The sequence below is a fragment of the Pituophis catenifer genome, unplaced genomic scaffold (assembly GCF_029215685.1).
Source record: "Pituophis catenifer annectens isolate HBS135680 unplaced genomic scaffold, rPitCat1.0.hap2 SCAF_6, whole genome shotgun sequence".
Classification (NCBI taxonomy): domain Eukaryota; kingdom Metazoa; phylum Chordata; class Lepidosauria; order Squamata; family Colubridae; genus Pituophis; species Pituophis catenifer.
This window is the reverse complement of record NW_027256886.1, coordinates 45,244,943-45,261,257: the sequence shown is the minus strand read 5'-3', so window position 1 is coordinate 45,261,257 and position 16,315 is coordinate 45,244,943. Positions and strand designations below refer to the sequence as shown.

At 36.0% G+C, this 16,315-nt stretch overlaps 2 protein-coding genes across 7 annotated transcripts in view; one reads left to right on the top strand and one right to left on the bottom strand.

The window, feature by feature from the left end:
- Positions 1-11,662, top strand: part of NT5C2 (5'-nucleotidase, cytosolic II) — a 66,483-nt gene extending 54,821 nt beyond the window's left edge. For 4 of the 6 annotated variants that reach the window (XM_070945723.1, XM_070945726.1, XM_070945725.1 and 1 more), the window contains 8 exons: positions 1,547-1,588; positions 2,322-2,429; positions 3,306-3,372; positions 4,239-4,409; positions 5,232-5,283; positions 5,521-5,581; positions 6,446-6,622; positions 7,660-8,202. In XM_070945723.1, the coding sequence (XP_070801824.1) occupies positions 1,547-1,588; positions 2,322-2,429; positions 3,306-3,372; positions 4,239-4,409; positions 5,232-5,283; positions 5,521-5,581; positions 6,446-6,622; positions 7,660-7,902 (921 nt within the window). In that variant the 3' untranslated portion in view covers positions 7,903-8,202. Of the gene's footprint in view, positions 1-1,546; positions 1,589-2,321; positions 2,430-3,305; positions 3,373-4,238; positions 4,410-5,231; positions 5,284-5,520; positions 5,582-6,445; positions 6,623-7,659; positions 8,203-11,330 lie in introns of those variants that run through there. The other 2 variants (XR_011600504.1, XM_070945724.1) reach the window with 2 other exon arrangements.
- Positions 11,663-11,863: 201 nt separating this feature from the next.
- Positions 11,864-16,315, bottom strand: part of CNNM2 (cyclin and CBS domain divalent metal cation transport mediator 2) — a 120,548-nt gene continuing 116,096 nt past the window's right edge. The window contains exon 9 of the mRNA XM_070945722.1: positions 11,864-12,349. The gene's annotated coding sequence lies outside the window, so the exon portion shown is untranslated. The remainder of the gene's footprint in view (positions 12,350-16,315) is intronic.

Here is a 16,315-nt window from a genome sequence, read left to right as displayed (position 1 = left end):
GCCTGTACAAAATTTTTTAGACATCCTGCACAGTACTCAGTGTCTCAATCAACTTCTTTGTTGACCTGGAGCATCTTCATAAAGACCAGTGGTATTCTCATTAGAAGTCAACTAAACAGTCACACTAATTTGTGTGGTTTTCTAAGTTTTCCCAATATTTTCATTCAGGTTTACATCATGCAAGAGGCTGCTACTTTAATTTCTATCTTACTCTTCATTCTTTGGCTCTGTTCATTTTCTGTTTTAAGATTAATTGTAATAAAGAATTGCAGAAGAGTGTTCAAAGTAAGAAACATTATAGTAGCAGTGTCTGAGGATTCCTATCTTTTGAGCAAATTGAAGGAGTTGACCTACTTTGGATATCTCTGTATAACAAAGCAGGAGGAAGTTGATTGGTAAGCATTTCTATTGTGAACCCATGTGCATTGTGAGTCACTGAAGGAAATAAGAAGAAGTGAAATGTATTCAGGAATTAGAAAGTATAATTTACATTTTATAGTTAGGAATTTGGTTGCTTTAGTTTTTCATAAATGATTCTGAATGTTTATATATATTTATTTATGATCAGAATGTTTTGTGACAAAATTGTTTAGAAATAATTGTAGCATAGGATTCAAGAAGTTATTTCTTTGAATTGTCAAAATGAGGTTAAAACACCTAGTGTATTCAAGAAAAAAACAAATAGAAAAGAAAGGAAAAATGAGAATACATTTAAAGAAAAATATATATAAATATATTCACAACATGAATAAACGTTGTTAGTAACTTATCACCTTCCCTTGTAATGCAATAAATGATCTTCTCATATCCCATCTGTTATTTATAAAAAATAAAAATATTGTCATTTCAGTCCTAATGTCAGCAAAAGTCCATTAAGTTCCAGATATAATAACATATCTATTCTAACCTTGTTCAAATCAAATATTCCTTCCTTTTACTTTTAACAATCTTGCTCTTTAGTCCTTTCAAATAACTTCCTCTTAATGTTATTCCTAGAACTTCCTACTTTTTCATTTTCTCTTTGTCCCTTCTCACTAGATTCTTTAAAACTTTTAACACACGTTTTGTAAATCCAATATAGGAAAATTATCCAGTCACACTTTTTATTATTTGTATATCCCTTTTAATTATTGAGATATCAGCTGGTTTCTTTTGTAGATCCATTATAAAATCTTGTTATAACATCTTCTAGACACAGTCTATCTGTAGAGGCAGATACTATTAAAATTAACTTCTGAGTCCATTGTTCAAAAATATCCTCCAATTGTCCAATGTTAAAATATTTTCCTTCATTGTGTAATTATAATAGGAATTTTAAGTGTTATTCTTATTTAATTGTAATCTTTAGTTTCCTCTAGTTCCCTCTAGTGTCCAGTTTTTAAAATCTCTCTTCTTATGTAAGATAAGATAACTTACATATTTAAAACTGGTTGAACTTTTTTGCTGAAACTGAACTGATTTAAGTCAAAAATGAATGAATGAAATATTCCCTCTAATTTCGGTACTTAAACTACGTATTACATTTTGTTTCTTATCTGTCTTTCAGAAAATTATGACATATCTCTTTGATTTTCCACATGGACCAAAGGTAGGTGCAAAGAAATATGTTATTCTATTGTTGGATAGTATTCATTATCTATTCTTGAATAATTCAGAAATAGAATTCAGTTTTGGTCCTGGGAACTGGAAATATATGGCAGCTATTTATGTATTTGTAAAATTCAGATTGAAAAAGTATTGTGTCAGTTGCGCTAGGTTTGTTGTTATAGGTCAGGCGGAAATAAGTCCAATGCATCTTCATATGCCAGATAAGGCAGATTTTTGAAATTAAATAATAGTAATTGCTGCTGAACTATTTAGTTGTGTTTTAATCAGCAGCACTGATTCCTCTTAATGTTAGTTGTTTACTTATTTGCATTTCTCTTGTAAAAACAGCTTAGATAAAAGGAGTAATGGCATATCCTGGATTAATAGATACACAATTAATAGTACCAATTATATGTTGAATATATAAGAGATCAAAGCCTTAGGCAAAAGAATACTTCTACTTAGGATTTATATTTCTGATGTTATCATATATCTGAATTAACTAATCACTGGAAAACATAGGAAACATGAATTCTCTAGATGATATTTTCTTAGTATCTTATCAAGCACTGTAATTAACCAATTGTAGTAGCTGCAATATCAGACCAGATGTAGTACAGAGTATAGTTAGTGGTGTTTGCTGCAGAACTAACATTAGCCAATACCTATATGAATTATTACTTTTTGTTTACATTAACTTTAAATGAGATATGCTTCTGTTTTTTTAAATGTAGCCAGGTAGCTCTCATCGACCATGGCAGTCTTATTTTGATCTCATCCTTGTGGATGCACGCAAGCCTCTTTTTTTTGGAGAAGGCACAGTCTTGAGGCAGGTGGATACAGTAAGTCTACATGGAATACATGGTTAAGATTCATCTGGAAGAGGAGACAATATTCCTATTTTGCTAATTAGAATATGGGTGTGGACAACATAGTATAATTTCTCCCCTTTTGAAAATAATTGAATATTTGCCCTTAAGTGTATTTATGACATCCAGTTTTGGGATAGTAGTGATTAAGACTTCAGGCTAAAAACCAGGAGACCATGAGTTTTAGTCCTGTTGGGTGACCTTGGGCCTGTCATGTTCTCTCAGCCCATGGAAACAGACGCTGGCAAGTCATTACTGAAATTTTGCCAGAAAAACGCAGGGATTAGTTCAGGCACCAAAAACATTTTTTTAAAAAAAATAACCCCACAACTATATTTAATAGCAAAAATTTGGGGTCAGTTGGTTTGATTAAGAAAACACAGCATATTTTTCAAATAGATTAAGTATTCTTGTAGTCTGTGTTGTCCTTCTGTTATTACATACAGCTTAGGAATCCTCATTTTGCTGAAATCAGTTCTACTGCAATTGCCACTGCCTCATTTGTCACAGTATAATATGTCAAAGCCAAATATGCTGGAGGTAATTTGGTGCAGGAGGAATTGGTTGTGATCACCATTTGTACTAACTATAGCATTTGGCAGTATAGGTTTGTGCTATTCTCACTAGTGTTTTCCTGGAGTCATTTGTAGGTTACAGAAAACTTACTGTTGCAGAGGTGGTTTAATTGTTTTTAACAAAGGTTGAGGCAAGAGTAGGAGATAGTCAAAGAGTGCTGACGATATATAGGTAAATTTCACAGTACATTTTCCATTGAGCTCTGATTTATCCTATCCTCTCCAAGTGGAAGATGGAAGTTGCTCATGAAAACAACTTTCTCCTTCTTTATAGGTTACTGGCAAGTTGAAAATTGGAACCTACACAGGTCCTTTGCAGCATGGTATTGTCTACTCTGGAGGTAAAACAGAGATGAAGCTGTTTTTTTTATTAAGCGCAGGAAGAGGGATTTTGCTTTTAGTCAGCTTCAGTTAGAGTTTGAAACTGGGTCATATCTTCTATAGAGCAAAAGTATTCTCTGTTGATGGAAGCAGAGATTTACCCAGCATAAGCTGCTGGCTATGGTTATTTTTCAATTCGTTGTATGTAGTCTTTGTGGCAGGGACTGACAAACCATGACTTTTCAGATATAGCTGAAATATAACTGCCAGCATCCCTAATCTGTGGCTGTAAGTGGACAAGAAGAAGTAGCAGCTTGTATCTCCCTCACTTTCATGTATCCCTTTTGATGTCTGCTGTTAAGGAATGCATCAGAGAGACCCCAAGGGCCAGCCATTCCAAATCAGTTTGTATTTTTCAGATTTTGTATACTTCAGAATAAAATACATGTATCATGCATTGCATCCAGTCTGTGCATTAGGTGTTTTTCTGTATTTCAAAACTCTGTGTGACAGAGAGGGAGGGAAGGGGAGGGAAAGAGGAGAGAGAGGGGGATGGAGGGAGAGATAGAGAAGAGAAGAGAAGAGAAGAGAAGAGAAGAGAAGAGAAGAGAAGAGAAGAGAAGAGAAGAGAAGAGAAGAGAAGAGAAGAGAAGGGCCAGTCACCTTGAACTTGCCACTTGGAAGCACTGGGCCTGAAAATGAAAATGTTCCAATCAGCAAAGCAGAGCAGGCAAGAGTTACATATAAATGTGCTTGACTTCTTCCAGTCACAACTCTTTTAGGGAACAGTGCATGAAAAGCAAAGAGTTTTCCACCATGACATCTTAGATTTTTGTGAAGGGCAAAAAACATTATTGCTCCTAAGGCTGTCTTCTTTTCTCCTCAGGCTCCTCCGACACAGTATGTGATCTCCTGGGAGCCAAAGGCAAAGACATCTTATACATAGGTGACCATATATTTGGAGACATTTTGAAGTCCAAAAAACGCCAAGGTTGGAGAACTTTTTTAGTGATCCCAGAACTGGCACAGGAACTTCATGTCTGGACAGACAAAAGCTGTGAGTGTTTAATATTCCAACCTCAGATTTGACTGGGTTTAGAAAAAAATGGAAAAGTACTTGCCTTGTTCCAATTGATTATTTGTATTCTACTTATTTGGGTGGTTCCGTACACTAGGATAGAGGAACTTCTTCAGATCATTCTGAAATGTGATATTGACACCTTGTGGAAATTAATTCATTTCCTAATACATTTTGGATTGAGATTTGGGAGAATTTATTTCCTTTGACAATAATGTTGTCAGTTTTCCAAGTAATGCACTAATGCTGCTGACGTTTCTTGTTTTTATTATATTCAAAACATACCCTGCTTTTCCATTAAAATGTACAAGGTTACTTTCAGCAACAATTTAAGTAATAAATTTGCACTATAAAGACAATTACTTTTACATTGGAAAGATAAAAACCTGAACATAATAGAACAATGAGAGGTCCAAAAATAATTCTGAGAGGTCCCCAATTATCTTAAATATCTTCATTGAGTAGACATTGCAGAAACATTAAAAAGATTGATTGCAAGCAGATTATTCTTTTTAGCCTTGTAATTGTTCCCGCCATTCACAGACTAGAAATGAAGAATAAAATTTGTCATGTATACACCTTGTTTAAAAAAATGGAGACATTGGTTGTGACAATTGCAGGAGGTTTTCCAAGTAGGATTTCATATTGCCATTATTAAGCAAGCAAGCAAGCAAGCAAGCAAGCATCTGTGCCTCCCAGCATTTCTAGTTCTTTTGGTGAAAATAATGCTGCCTGATAGACAGGCCTATTTGCTTCATGGACTTCCAATTGGAAATGACCTTTACTTTCTCTCTCACTTAGGCCTTTTTGAAGAACTTCAGAGTCTAGACATCTTTTTGGCTGAGCTATACAAGTAAGATTTTTTTTCATCCACACAGCATAAGCCATAAATTGCATCTTTTCAGAATGCCATTATAGCCTCACCATTTTACAGTGGCTGCATCAATTCAGTGACTTCTGGACTTAACATAAAATCTGAAAATGGAGTTATGTGTGAGCCCCAGTCACCTTCCTAAATAAGTCTTTGTTTTGTCTATGTTAGTTTTTAAAACGTCCTTATGTGCTTCTTTACTGTTTTAAATTTCAACAGGCATTTGGATAGCAGCAGCAATGAACGTCCCGATATCAGTTCCATCCAGAGGCGTATTAAGGTAATGCTCACCATTTGGTCTTGGTGGTTTACTTTTTACCCCCTTATTAAACCCTCCCTTTTCCAGTTCTTCAGCATGATGCTAGAGTGAAGTATTCTGCAATGGCCCTACCAGAAGTCTGTTCTACAGGATGCAGGCCATGAAATGAGTGAAAAGAAGGAAGTAGGAGGAAGCTGGAAGGCCATGGCTGCATTTTACACATTGATTTTGGCTTTGTATGATATATGACCTCATGCCAAGGCTCTATACTTTACACCTATCCCATTATGTGTAAACCAGTCTTAAGGAAAAATAATTGTAGAAAAACATTACAAGAACTGAAAACATGAGAGCATACGCTATATTGATAAAATTATGGTTTGTGCATCAGAGAAAAAGTAATACTGAACAAGTGGGATGATGGCTAAGGAAAGAAGAAGGCAGGGGCAACAATGTATGTAAAGCATGTGGGAAGAATAAAAGTTTCTGGGCCATAAACATTCTTTGTGTATGCTCTAGAGTTTAGTACTTCCCACCCCATTTTATTTATTCTAAAAATGCCTCCATTGTTGTCAAGCTATATAAACACAAAGCCCTAATGGCCTGCTACTACAAGGAACACTTAATTTATGAACGATATTTCCTAAAAGCTTTTATCTATAAAAGTTTTGATCTCTAACTGAATGAGAGGTTCAAAAGAACAAAGCATTGTATGTAATCCAGCAGGAACAGGTTTAGTCTGTTTCCAATGACAGCCTTTTTAATAAATGGAATTAGCACCCCCTGAATTAAACGGGGAACCCTTATATAGGAATTAAAGCTCTCACTCCTAGAAAGACTTGCTGTTCCTAGTAAATGCTTACTAACTTCATTCTCTGATTTTAGAAAGTGACTCATGACATGGATATGTGCTACGGAATGATGGGAAGTTTGTTCCGAAGTGGTTCCCGACAAACGCTGTTTGCTAGTCAAGTGATGCGGTATGCAGATCTCTATGCAGCATCTTTCATCAACCTCTTATATTATCCCTTCAGTTACCTCTTCAGAGCTGCCCATGTTCTGGTAAGTTGAAACACAGGTTTTCATTTACTCAGGTAGACAGACATTTTTCTGACTCTTCAAGTTATAGAGTAAAGCATTCTCAACATAAAAAAGATGTACCCTACTGTATCAGGTAGGATAACATTGACGTTGCATAAAGAAAAATGAGGCTAATCAGTTACCTATATGATAAGGGTAGACCAATGTGACCTCTTTTCTGAAATAACTTTCCTTTCTGAATTCTGGTGAGATAGGCTTGGGGCAGTTTGAACTCCTGCTTTTAAGGAGCAGTTCTGACAAATGTTCCCCATGAAGACACATTGACTTGAACCTGAATGCATCTATATCTGATGGATTCATATTAAACAAGGAAGTTACATAATATATATTAGATCTACATCAGTGGTAAAATTCAGACGGCTCTATCTGGATCGCACAATCCAGTAGTGCCGGCAGACTCTGCCCACCCACCCACCCACCCACCCGGATGTCATCGTGTCCCATTTTTTTACCCTCTGCGCATATGCAGAAGGCTCTGCGCATGTGTGGAGGAGGTGCATGCAGGCATAGCGAGCACGCTCACATTTGCGAACTGGTAGTGAAGGTAAGGAAATACTATCCCCAATCTACATCCATTACATCACTTTTATGATCAATAGAATGCTTGGGAACATAATTTGTAAACAGTGTTGGTAATGGGTCAGTTAGCCCTCCGTAAAGAAAAATTGCAGGCTTTCCTATACAAAGAGTTCCTCACTTAACAACTCTTTCATTTTTGTTATGTCAGTAAATATTCACCACTCTAGGATGACAAATTCCTCTACAGTAGAGGCAGATTGTGCCCTGCTTTGTGATATATTTTAATTTTGCGAAACGTAAGCAGCTTAATACAATGTTGCTGCATTTTTTTGTTTTAATGCTTTGTTTTTGCTGTTGTAAGTTGCTTTGTGGTCTTATATAGAGATGAAAATCTATGTTAGTGTCTGCACGTAATGCAGCTAATGAGTCACCTAACTTCTTGGAGCACTGAGAGTAAGATACTCTCTTTTCCATTGCAGATGCCACACGAGTCAACAGTGGAGCACACCCATGTGGATATCAATGAGACTGAATCCCCATTGGCTACCCGTAATCGCAATTCAGTAGACTTCAAAGATTCCGACAAACGACATCAGCTCACCCGATCTGTTAGTGAGATTAAACCACCCAATCTCTTCCCTCAAACGCCCCAAGAGATTACACATTGCCATGATGAGGATGATGATGAGGAGGAAGAAGAAGAGGAAGAAGAGGAAGAATAGAAAATATTTTCATTAAATGTGGCTATAGCAGGAATTGGCAGGAACTGATTCCCCCCAGGTGGGGAATAATACACAAGCAAGCAAACAAAAACTAATCAGGAGCCCTTTATCTTTAGCAAGCTTATTCCTTGCAGACCTATTCCAAATATATAAAGAATGTGCTGGCTGAATTAAGACATATAAGTAGCCCAAATGCATCCCCCACACACACATAAAAAGGAAGGCTTGTTTGTATATTTTTTAATTCTCTACTGGTTCATTTCATTAAAATAGCCTCTCAGGCAGTTTCTATGACCTGCAGTAATCACAGCAATTACAGTTATTTGACCCTTTAGAGAGGGAGTCATCCCTCTCTCTCTCTCTCTCTCCCTCTCCCTCTCCCTCCCTCTCTCTCTCTCTCCTCAATCCTGTATTTGTAAAAATGGGAATATTTTCAGGGTTCAGTTCATCCGGACAAGCGCGGTCCTCTGCCTTTGCTCTACAGCTTTTCCAGCTTCCACTCATTTTTATATGCTATGATTTATGAAATGATATACCATCTGTTCTTGGATGTCTGATAGGTAATTTTCTGTGCCTGAAATTTGAAAGCTTTATCATTCTGATGGAAGCATGTGGTGCCTGTGTTCTGGAACCTTCTAAAATGGATCCTTACGCCATGTGCTTAATCTTTGCCCTGATTATTTCTACTGGGGAGATCTATGCTTTTTATGCTCAGTTTTATGGGAGAAGGAAAAGAAGAGGTGGTTTTGTATGCGTGCATGACCTCAAAGAAAACAACTCCTCATATAGACCAGACAAAGAAAATTACAATCTTTTAAAAAAGGATGTTTTATTCATGCCTCTTTTCATTACCTTATTATTGCTAAAACTTTAGCTCTGTGTCAGAGTGAGATTCTTTTTTTCAGCTAGCAGCCACTCAGCTCACTCCTACAGAGTTGGAATATGTGGCAGCAAATGGTTCCAGAGCCTTTACAAAACAGAAAACCTTCCACAGGATGTCCTTGTTGGGCCCCTCTGTTTTTACCTCCATTCCAAGAATGAGACTCAATGAAGGTCAGCTTCATAATATTTGTAAAAGGCTCCGAGGGCCTGGCTTGTTGTCCTATTAATTAGTTCAGGCTGTTAAATTAAAGCACATTTCCTGATAGTTACTCTCTAGTGCAAGGCTGTACCTGGGTTTCTTTTTCATATAAATAAGCTGTTTCCTGGAGTGTAAACATCTCTCACCATTCTATGCCATTGGTGTATAGAAGACAGAAAAAGAGGCCCTATTTTAAAATATTGCAATTTTTATTTTGAATCATTTAATAGTAATTATATTCCATTATTAAACACACTGAATTGGAAATCAGCAGGATAAGCTGGTACTGCTCTGATAGATCTGCAAATAAAAAATCCTATGATATTCATAAGCAGCTTTCATGTGTTTCTGAAGATGCAAAAAAAAAAAAAAAAGGTAAAGTCATCAGTGTTAGACTGGCTAACAAAAGTTTTACAAGCAAGTTTAAAGATATGTAAATAATATCTCATCCAAGGATAATAACCATTATGAAAAGTACAGATGTTTCATGAAATGTAGCACAATTCTGGGATATTCAGCTCCCATTATCTATACCTCATTGCATTCTGCTGTAACTTGATGGCAATGGTGGGCAATTTGGGTTTCGTCCAGAGGTTAATCTTGGAATAGAGATGAATACCTACATCATAATGAGCTGCCTATTATCAGTGCAATCAGAATTGGAAGAGGCTGCCCATAGGCAACAGATCAAGATTGTCATAAGAGTTCCAACAACCCACATTTAACCTGTTGCATTCCTGTTCTGTGTTATTGTGGATTTCAGCCTTTGTGAACCAGCTCTTAGTTGCCCCATCAATAATTTCACCAGGTTGCAGTCATCTTGTCTTAGTTTGGAAAAAGAACTTTTAACTGCTCTGGTGGTAAGTAGTCAGTTCAACAACTACTTTTATTTCTAAAAGATACTATTTATAATGGTAGCAAGTATTTCCAGCACCCCTTCAAATTTGTCCTCAACACTTGGATAAGAAAGATGATGATCAAGAAGTGGGGGAATGCTGGAAGGTGGGATTTGTTGCCAGTAGTATCACATACAGCAAAATAATTTAGATTCTCCAGAGCAGATTTGAGGAAACCAGAGGTACAGAAAAAAGAATCCAATTGTGGCAATGGAGACTAATTCATGTAAGTCCAAACATAGCCCATTGTTTGTTCTGGTCTTAAATATAATTAACTTATGCCTTCTAGATTTCCTCAATAAATCTGGATGCAGATCACAGTGTCTAAGGCATTCTGGTTGTACTGAAAAACAGTCGCAGCAAAAATGGTCATTGCATCTAACAGTGATTTGTTGGGGTCCTCCTGTTTTATTCCACTAGTACGGAAATGATTGATTGACATGTCATCATGCCATCTCAGTCACATGGAGAAAGCAGTGAAAAGCAATCTAGGCATATTAGGCATATATTTTAATATTTTGAGTAGTTTTCACTAAGCATCGTGTATTTGTATTATTTCTCCAGTACGCTCATACCATATTGTATTAGTTTTCACTTTCTTTTAGGAGAAAGCAGGAAACAAAATCTGTTTAAAGGGCTCCTACTTTGTAGCACAAATTCAGCCAGCAGCTCTTCTATTAAAGCCACTATAAGTACTGGACATGGTATGGGTGACGTATATTTAAATCCCTATATAGCTAGAGAGTTCACCAGATGACATGAGCCATTCACATTCAAACACATTTTAAATTACCCAAGAAATTGTGAAGATAGGAAAATAAAATAAAATACATTGTAGGCAGTATTTAAAGATGATTAGACAGAATCCTATTGAATTGTCAAAATCATAATCTGAATTTCAGTTTCCTTATGTTTTGGGGGGAAAGGCTGAATAAGAATGATACAAAAAGATGACTTTGGCAGTATGAAGACTACTTTTGCTATCCACTGAGATAATTTAATATTTGGTTGCTTTATTTGAATGTTGTAACCTACTAACATTGAGTGATGACGGACTTAAAGTTGAGAAGGAATCATTATTTTTGGCATCTTTAAAAAAAACTAAAATGCATAGAAACAACTGAAGTATATGATTAATATTCTCTAGATAAATTTAGATTAGGTGAATACTGCAGCCATTTTTATCTAGGTTAAAAATAAATGTATATATCTTATGTAGTAGGAAAGAAAAATTCCATCAGCTTGTTCAGTAAATAATACTGTAACAAGGGGCTTAATTGGACACCCAAATCTTCCATGAATACTAGCAGTAATATCACACCAGGAGGGAAGGAAAATTGGAAGGCCAGCTAGTTCTTAATTTCATCCCAAAGATTTTTTTTTTAAAAAAAAAACAGTGTTTTGCTTCTACCTGAAAACAAATACCAGCATAATGTTCTCTCCTTTTCTAGCTGGTGACTGTGACCATTAACAAGACTGGAAGTAACCATTCATGAACAACAAAGTCAAATCCTGACCAAAGACTTTCGGAAGTTAAACATTCCTTTGGAAGAAGCCTTCCATTCTCCCTGGAAGCCACTTTTAGAAAATTACCATCTTGTCCTCTTATTAACAAAAGATGATGCATGGAATGTGAAGGACCCACTTAAAACAAAGGTCAACAGGAAAAACACATTTATCTAACAGAAATAAACTGCTTTTCAATAAAATTGCAAAATATACAAATAAATCAAGTTCAAAATAAATAGAATTAATTGTCAACACCACTGAGTAATGGTACACTCCACTGGGATTACAGATTATTTATGAAATGTGTACATTCCACTTGTGCTTTTTCAAAAATTATATAAACATAGTATGGAATACTATTAGGGGTATCCCACTTAGAAGAGAGAGAATGCATAGATACAATGCAATATTAACAACAAACCTAGAAAAAGAATGTAGATATGTAGTAATAAGTAGAAACAAATTGTGTGAGGAGCCTTTGAATTCTTACCAAGGCATGGTCAGCAATCTGCAATAATGAAAACTGGAATCCAATGCTTGGAACTTTATAGTTTTGATATACTGTATTACATATGTATAAATCTGCAATTCTGTGCAACACTTTTGAGGGAGAAAGATATACTAACTTCACTGGAAAGCTTCTCCTGAGATGTAGTTAAGTTTCAACTTATGACCTTAATTGTAGTTACTGTATTGTAGTTCAGAGTCTCCAACCTGTGGGCTACAGACCGGCACTGGTCCACGGCGTGCCAGAAACCAGGCTGTGCAAACAAGCAAAGCCCCATCCATGCCCGCATGAGATGCAGGAAGCGTGTGAAACCATGCCCCCTGTGGTCCATAGAAAAATCTCTCCCCACGGAACTGGTCCCAGGCACCCAAAAAGTTGCGGGTACTGTTGTAGCTCATGCAGAAGTACAAATATTTTTGAGAGAGAACATTTTGTAGAGATCCAGATAAACCTCTGTGAAAAAAATGAAGTATGGAATTAAGAGCGCTAAGCCTAAGCATGAAGTATGGTATTCTCCTTTATTGTTACCTTCTCCCTTACAATACCAGTTTTACTCCTAATCTTGAAAATTGTATTGTTCTTTCATCAATCCCTCCAAATCCACAAACAGGTTATTTAGAAATACTACACCCAGTTAAGAAATGTAAATACAGTGGTAGGATCAAGCCAAGAGGAATTACAGCTAAGAAATGACAATAACCATAAAATGTCAATGTATGAAACAGTAAAAATAAATGGAAGAAATGTACATCATAAATAACAGAACAGTTCTTAGGAACCCCCTATACAACAACTGTGTTTCAGTAACAAATCCTAGCCTCCCGTTGTGCCTTTAGTTGCAGCACCGTGTTATTAATAATAGCACAAATGTGCTACAGATACCCATCAAAAAGTGTACACATTTCCCTTCTTCATCCATGAGCTAACCTAGATGTAGATGGTTCAACCATGCACAATTCTCTGACTTCTAAGCAAAATTAGACAATTTCTAAGGTCAGGTGAGAAACAGCAAAACATCAAGAGGTTCAACCACTTTCTAGCACCTCACATTTATAAGATAAATTATTTTTAACCCTGTATTCATTCTCCCATCTTTTGAGTTCAAGGCTTGTTGTTGTAATGTTAATTCAGTCTACACATTTATTCTAGGATTAACCAGGTTTAGTATCACTCACTTTATAAAAAGATACATCATTGCAGCATTACTACAGCAGCTAGACAGGCACTTCTGTGGAAATAATGCTAACTGCCAGAAGTATGTTAGGAAAAGGTTACAACTGTACAACTGTAGAGATGTACAGTTGCTGTACATCTCTACAGTTGAGATCTACAGCAAGCATGTAGATCTCAACTGGTTGCCTATTGTGATAACAATTTACACACATTACAGGAAGGAAATGAACCCTAACCAGCAAATTCACCCTATTCTAATCTAGTTTCATCTGCATAACTACTTGTGGCAAAGACTCTTGGGGATCTGTCTCAAAGGAAGCAGTAGACATTATGAAGCATCTCATAGCACATAATCCAAAGGAGGCAAAACAAGGAATCACTGACTGCGTTCAATGCTGCAAAATAATTTTCCCCCTGTTTTTTGTTATGAAGAGGCCACATTCTAAAGATCACAGGAAATGCTGTACAATTCAAGGGCTGAAACAAATATACTTTAATTTATGGGCATGTTTTACTACTGTAGTAAAATGGAGGGGCTGTATTCTGGTAGTTAAAATAAATAAGATCATTCTGGCTTAAAAGCCAAGAGTACTTGTTAAAAGCCAGCTAATCTGATCCCCAATACAAAGCACAGATTAACTAGAGATTTTCACACAGAGATGTAAGAATGATTCTAACTGGACCTTAGAAATATGTGCCTTCTTGTTCAAATGCTGTCTGGTCTCAATCGAGAAATTCCAAGCACTCAAGCTTTGTTCAGGCCACCACCATAACCACCACTCTGTCAATTTAACAAATGTCTGAAAATGGAATTAAAGCATTTCTTGCTTGCCAGTTGCCCTTGTTGCCATATCAAAATAGCAAAATACACATCACTTTTTGGAAATGTACAGTCATTTGGACATGCTGGCCTAATTATAGCTATTTTGTATTAAGAGTTTAATGTTTCTGAGACCTTTTCCAAGGATTCTTTATTACATTTACCTGAGGGACAAGGCATACTTGCGTCTCCATGGTGGATCTAGCAATATTGCTTTTGTCTTATTAGCCCTGAGCATAAAGCATAATGTTACTTATTTGTGGGATTCCACCTGCACTGTTAATTGACAAATTATATCTCTGGGCTGTCTTGATGAATAATTCACACAATAACCACCATGTGAGAGTTGCTTAAAATTACAGAACTGCTTACATATATGAAGGAATTTATTGCTACAAGCAGCCATAATCATGTAGCTGAAGCTTATGTATTGTATATAAAGCTCACTTACATGTAACAGCCATCCCTATAATTTCAAAGCAGTCTCCAGAGCATCTAGTCATTATATAGGAGAACATAATACGATCAGAAAGCTCACATAAGAGAATCAGAGTAGATGAAAAATGTCTTAGTGACCATTGGATCAACTGACGTTTTTATTGCTGGATACTATACTACCTGTTTCCTAAGGATGCCAGAACAGTGAAAAATTGGCCTGGAATATTATCCACCATATTATCACAAACTCACAGAACTGATTCCTGACACAAAGATATAAAATCTCTGGGTAAGACTTGGTAAGTTTAGAACAATCATACATGAAGAAAATGAAAAAAAAAAGAAATGTTATGCTCAAGTACCATTTCTTCACATGCCAGGAGGGGTAAAATGGTGCTATATTTCATTTTTATAAAGATTAAAAGGCAGGGGAATTGGGGTATACTGGGGGGGAAAGCGGGTGATTAATGTTTATGTATCAAAAAATATAAAGGATTTAATACTTAGGTTATATTGTTCTTTGCTTTCATATATGCCAACATATTTCACATGGAACTGGAAATTAACTTTAGCTCCTTAAGAGAAAGCATACAAAATATTTTGGAAATTAATTATGCAAAGGTATGTAATTTGATTTACTGCACTTCATTAAATTGCATAGTCCTAATCTTCAGCCACACTTGGATGATTAATGCTTATACAGCCCAAATGTTCAAAGTTGTGCATTTAGGCGGCTGGTTAAGATCAGTGAAACTTTGCAAATCTTCTGCACCCACAGTTTGCAAATTTAGAGAAGAAGCACTTGGGGCTAACTCCAACCCCCAAATGAAGTCTTTATGATGATCTCTGAGATCTTACCTCACAAACAAAACATTTCAAGAAGTAGGTATCACTTTATGAAGACTTAACAATGTATTGTCCTAAACGGTATAAGGCATTCACATTAGTAAGTGCAAAACTAATTCACAGGCAGTTGAAGAACTAGTGTAAGAAAAAACAAACAAGGGCTATATTTCTGTAAGACTTATACAAAAGGACTTAATGACCATTGCTGACTACCAAATCCCAGAAGAAGAAACAGTGAAAACAACATGAGCAACTGGGACAAAGAGGCCAGGAAGATTTCTGTCAAAATCTGGAGACTCAGATTTCAAACTTTTCCTGCCTTGTGGTATTTGAATGGGAAAGGGTCCAAACATTCCAGTCTAAAGTGACTGTGAAAGTCACATTACTTGCCAAAATATATTTGGATATTTTTAAAAAATGGATAAAATGATTGGCATAATACATGAAAAGCAGAATTTAAATAAACTGAGTAATATTCTTAAAGACATGAGTACATTCAGATAATCCAGTGGATGTTAATTTTACACATTACATTTTAATACATGATGGAATCTCGAAGTTTGAACAGGAAAGGAGACCACTCATCAGAAAGTGAAGTCCAACTGTGATGCAGATATTGACAGAGCAGATATAAAGATGTCAACTTCTAAAACATTACCTCTTCTTTTGAACTGAGAGCATCTTTAGCTTGGCATTGGCTGGGAAGCCTAAATAATACAAATGGCCTGCTACTAATTTCTTCCATGCACCATTTTTTTTCAGGGATAGAGGTCCCTCTAGGCTCTGGACTGGAATATTTAGTCATTCAACTATATATACTGATTTGAAATAGTTACAAAAGATTGATATACACCTTTAAAATATTTAGGAAGTTCTAGAAAAGCTTTTCATGACAAACTAGCATAATCATTTGGATATAATCAATTGGAACAATTCAGTATGTGTTATGGGAAACAAAACATGAAAAGAGATACATGAAATACAGACACAAAAACAGTTAAGAATCTATCTTTGTCATAACAGGCCAAATTATAATGCATCATTTTCAACAGCACATTACATTTGAAAATTCAATATTCAAGGGCATAGCATTTTGCAGCCTCTAAAGAAGTTTGTCTGCATTTCATGACAAGCCTGAAAAA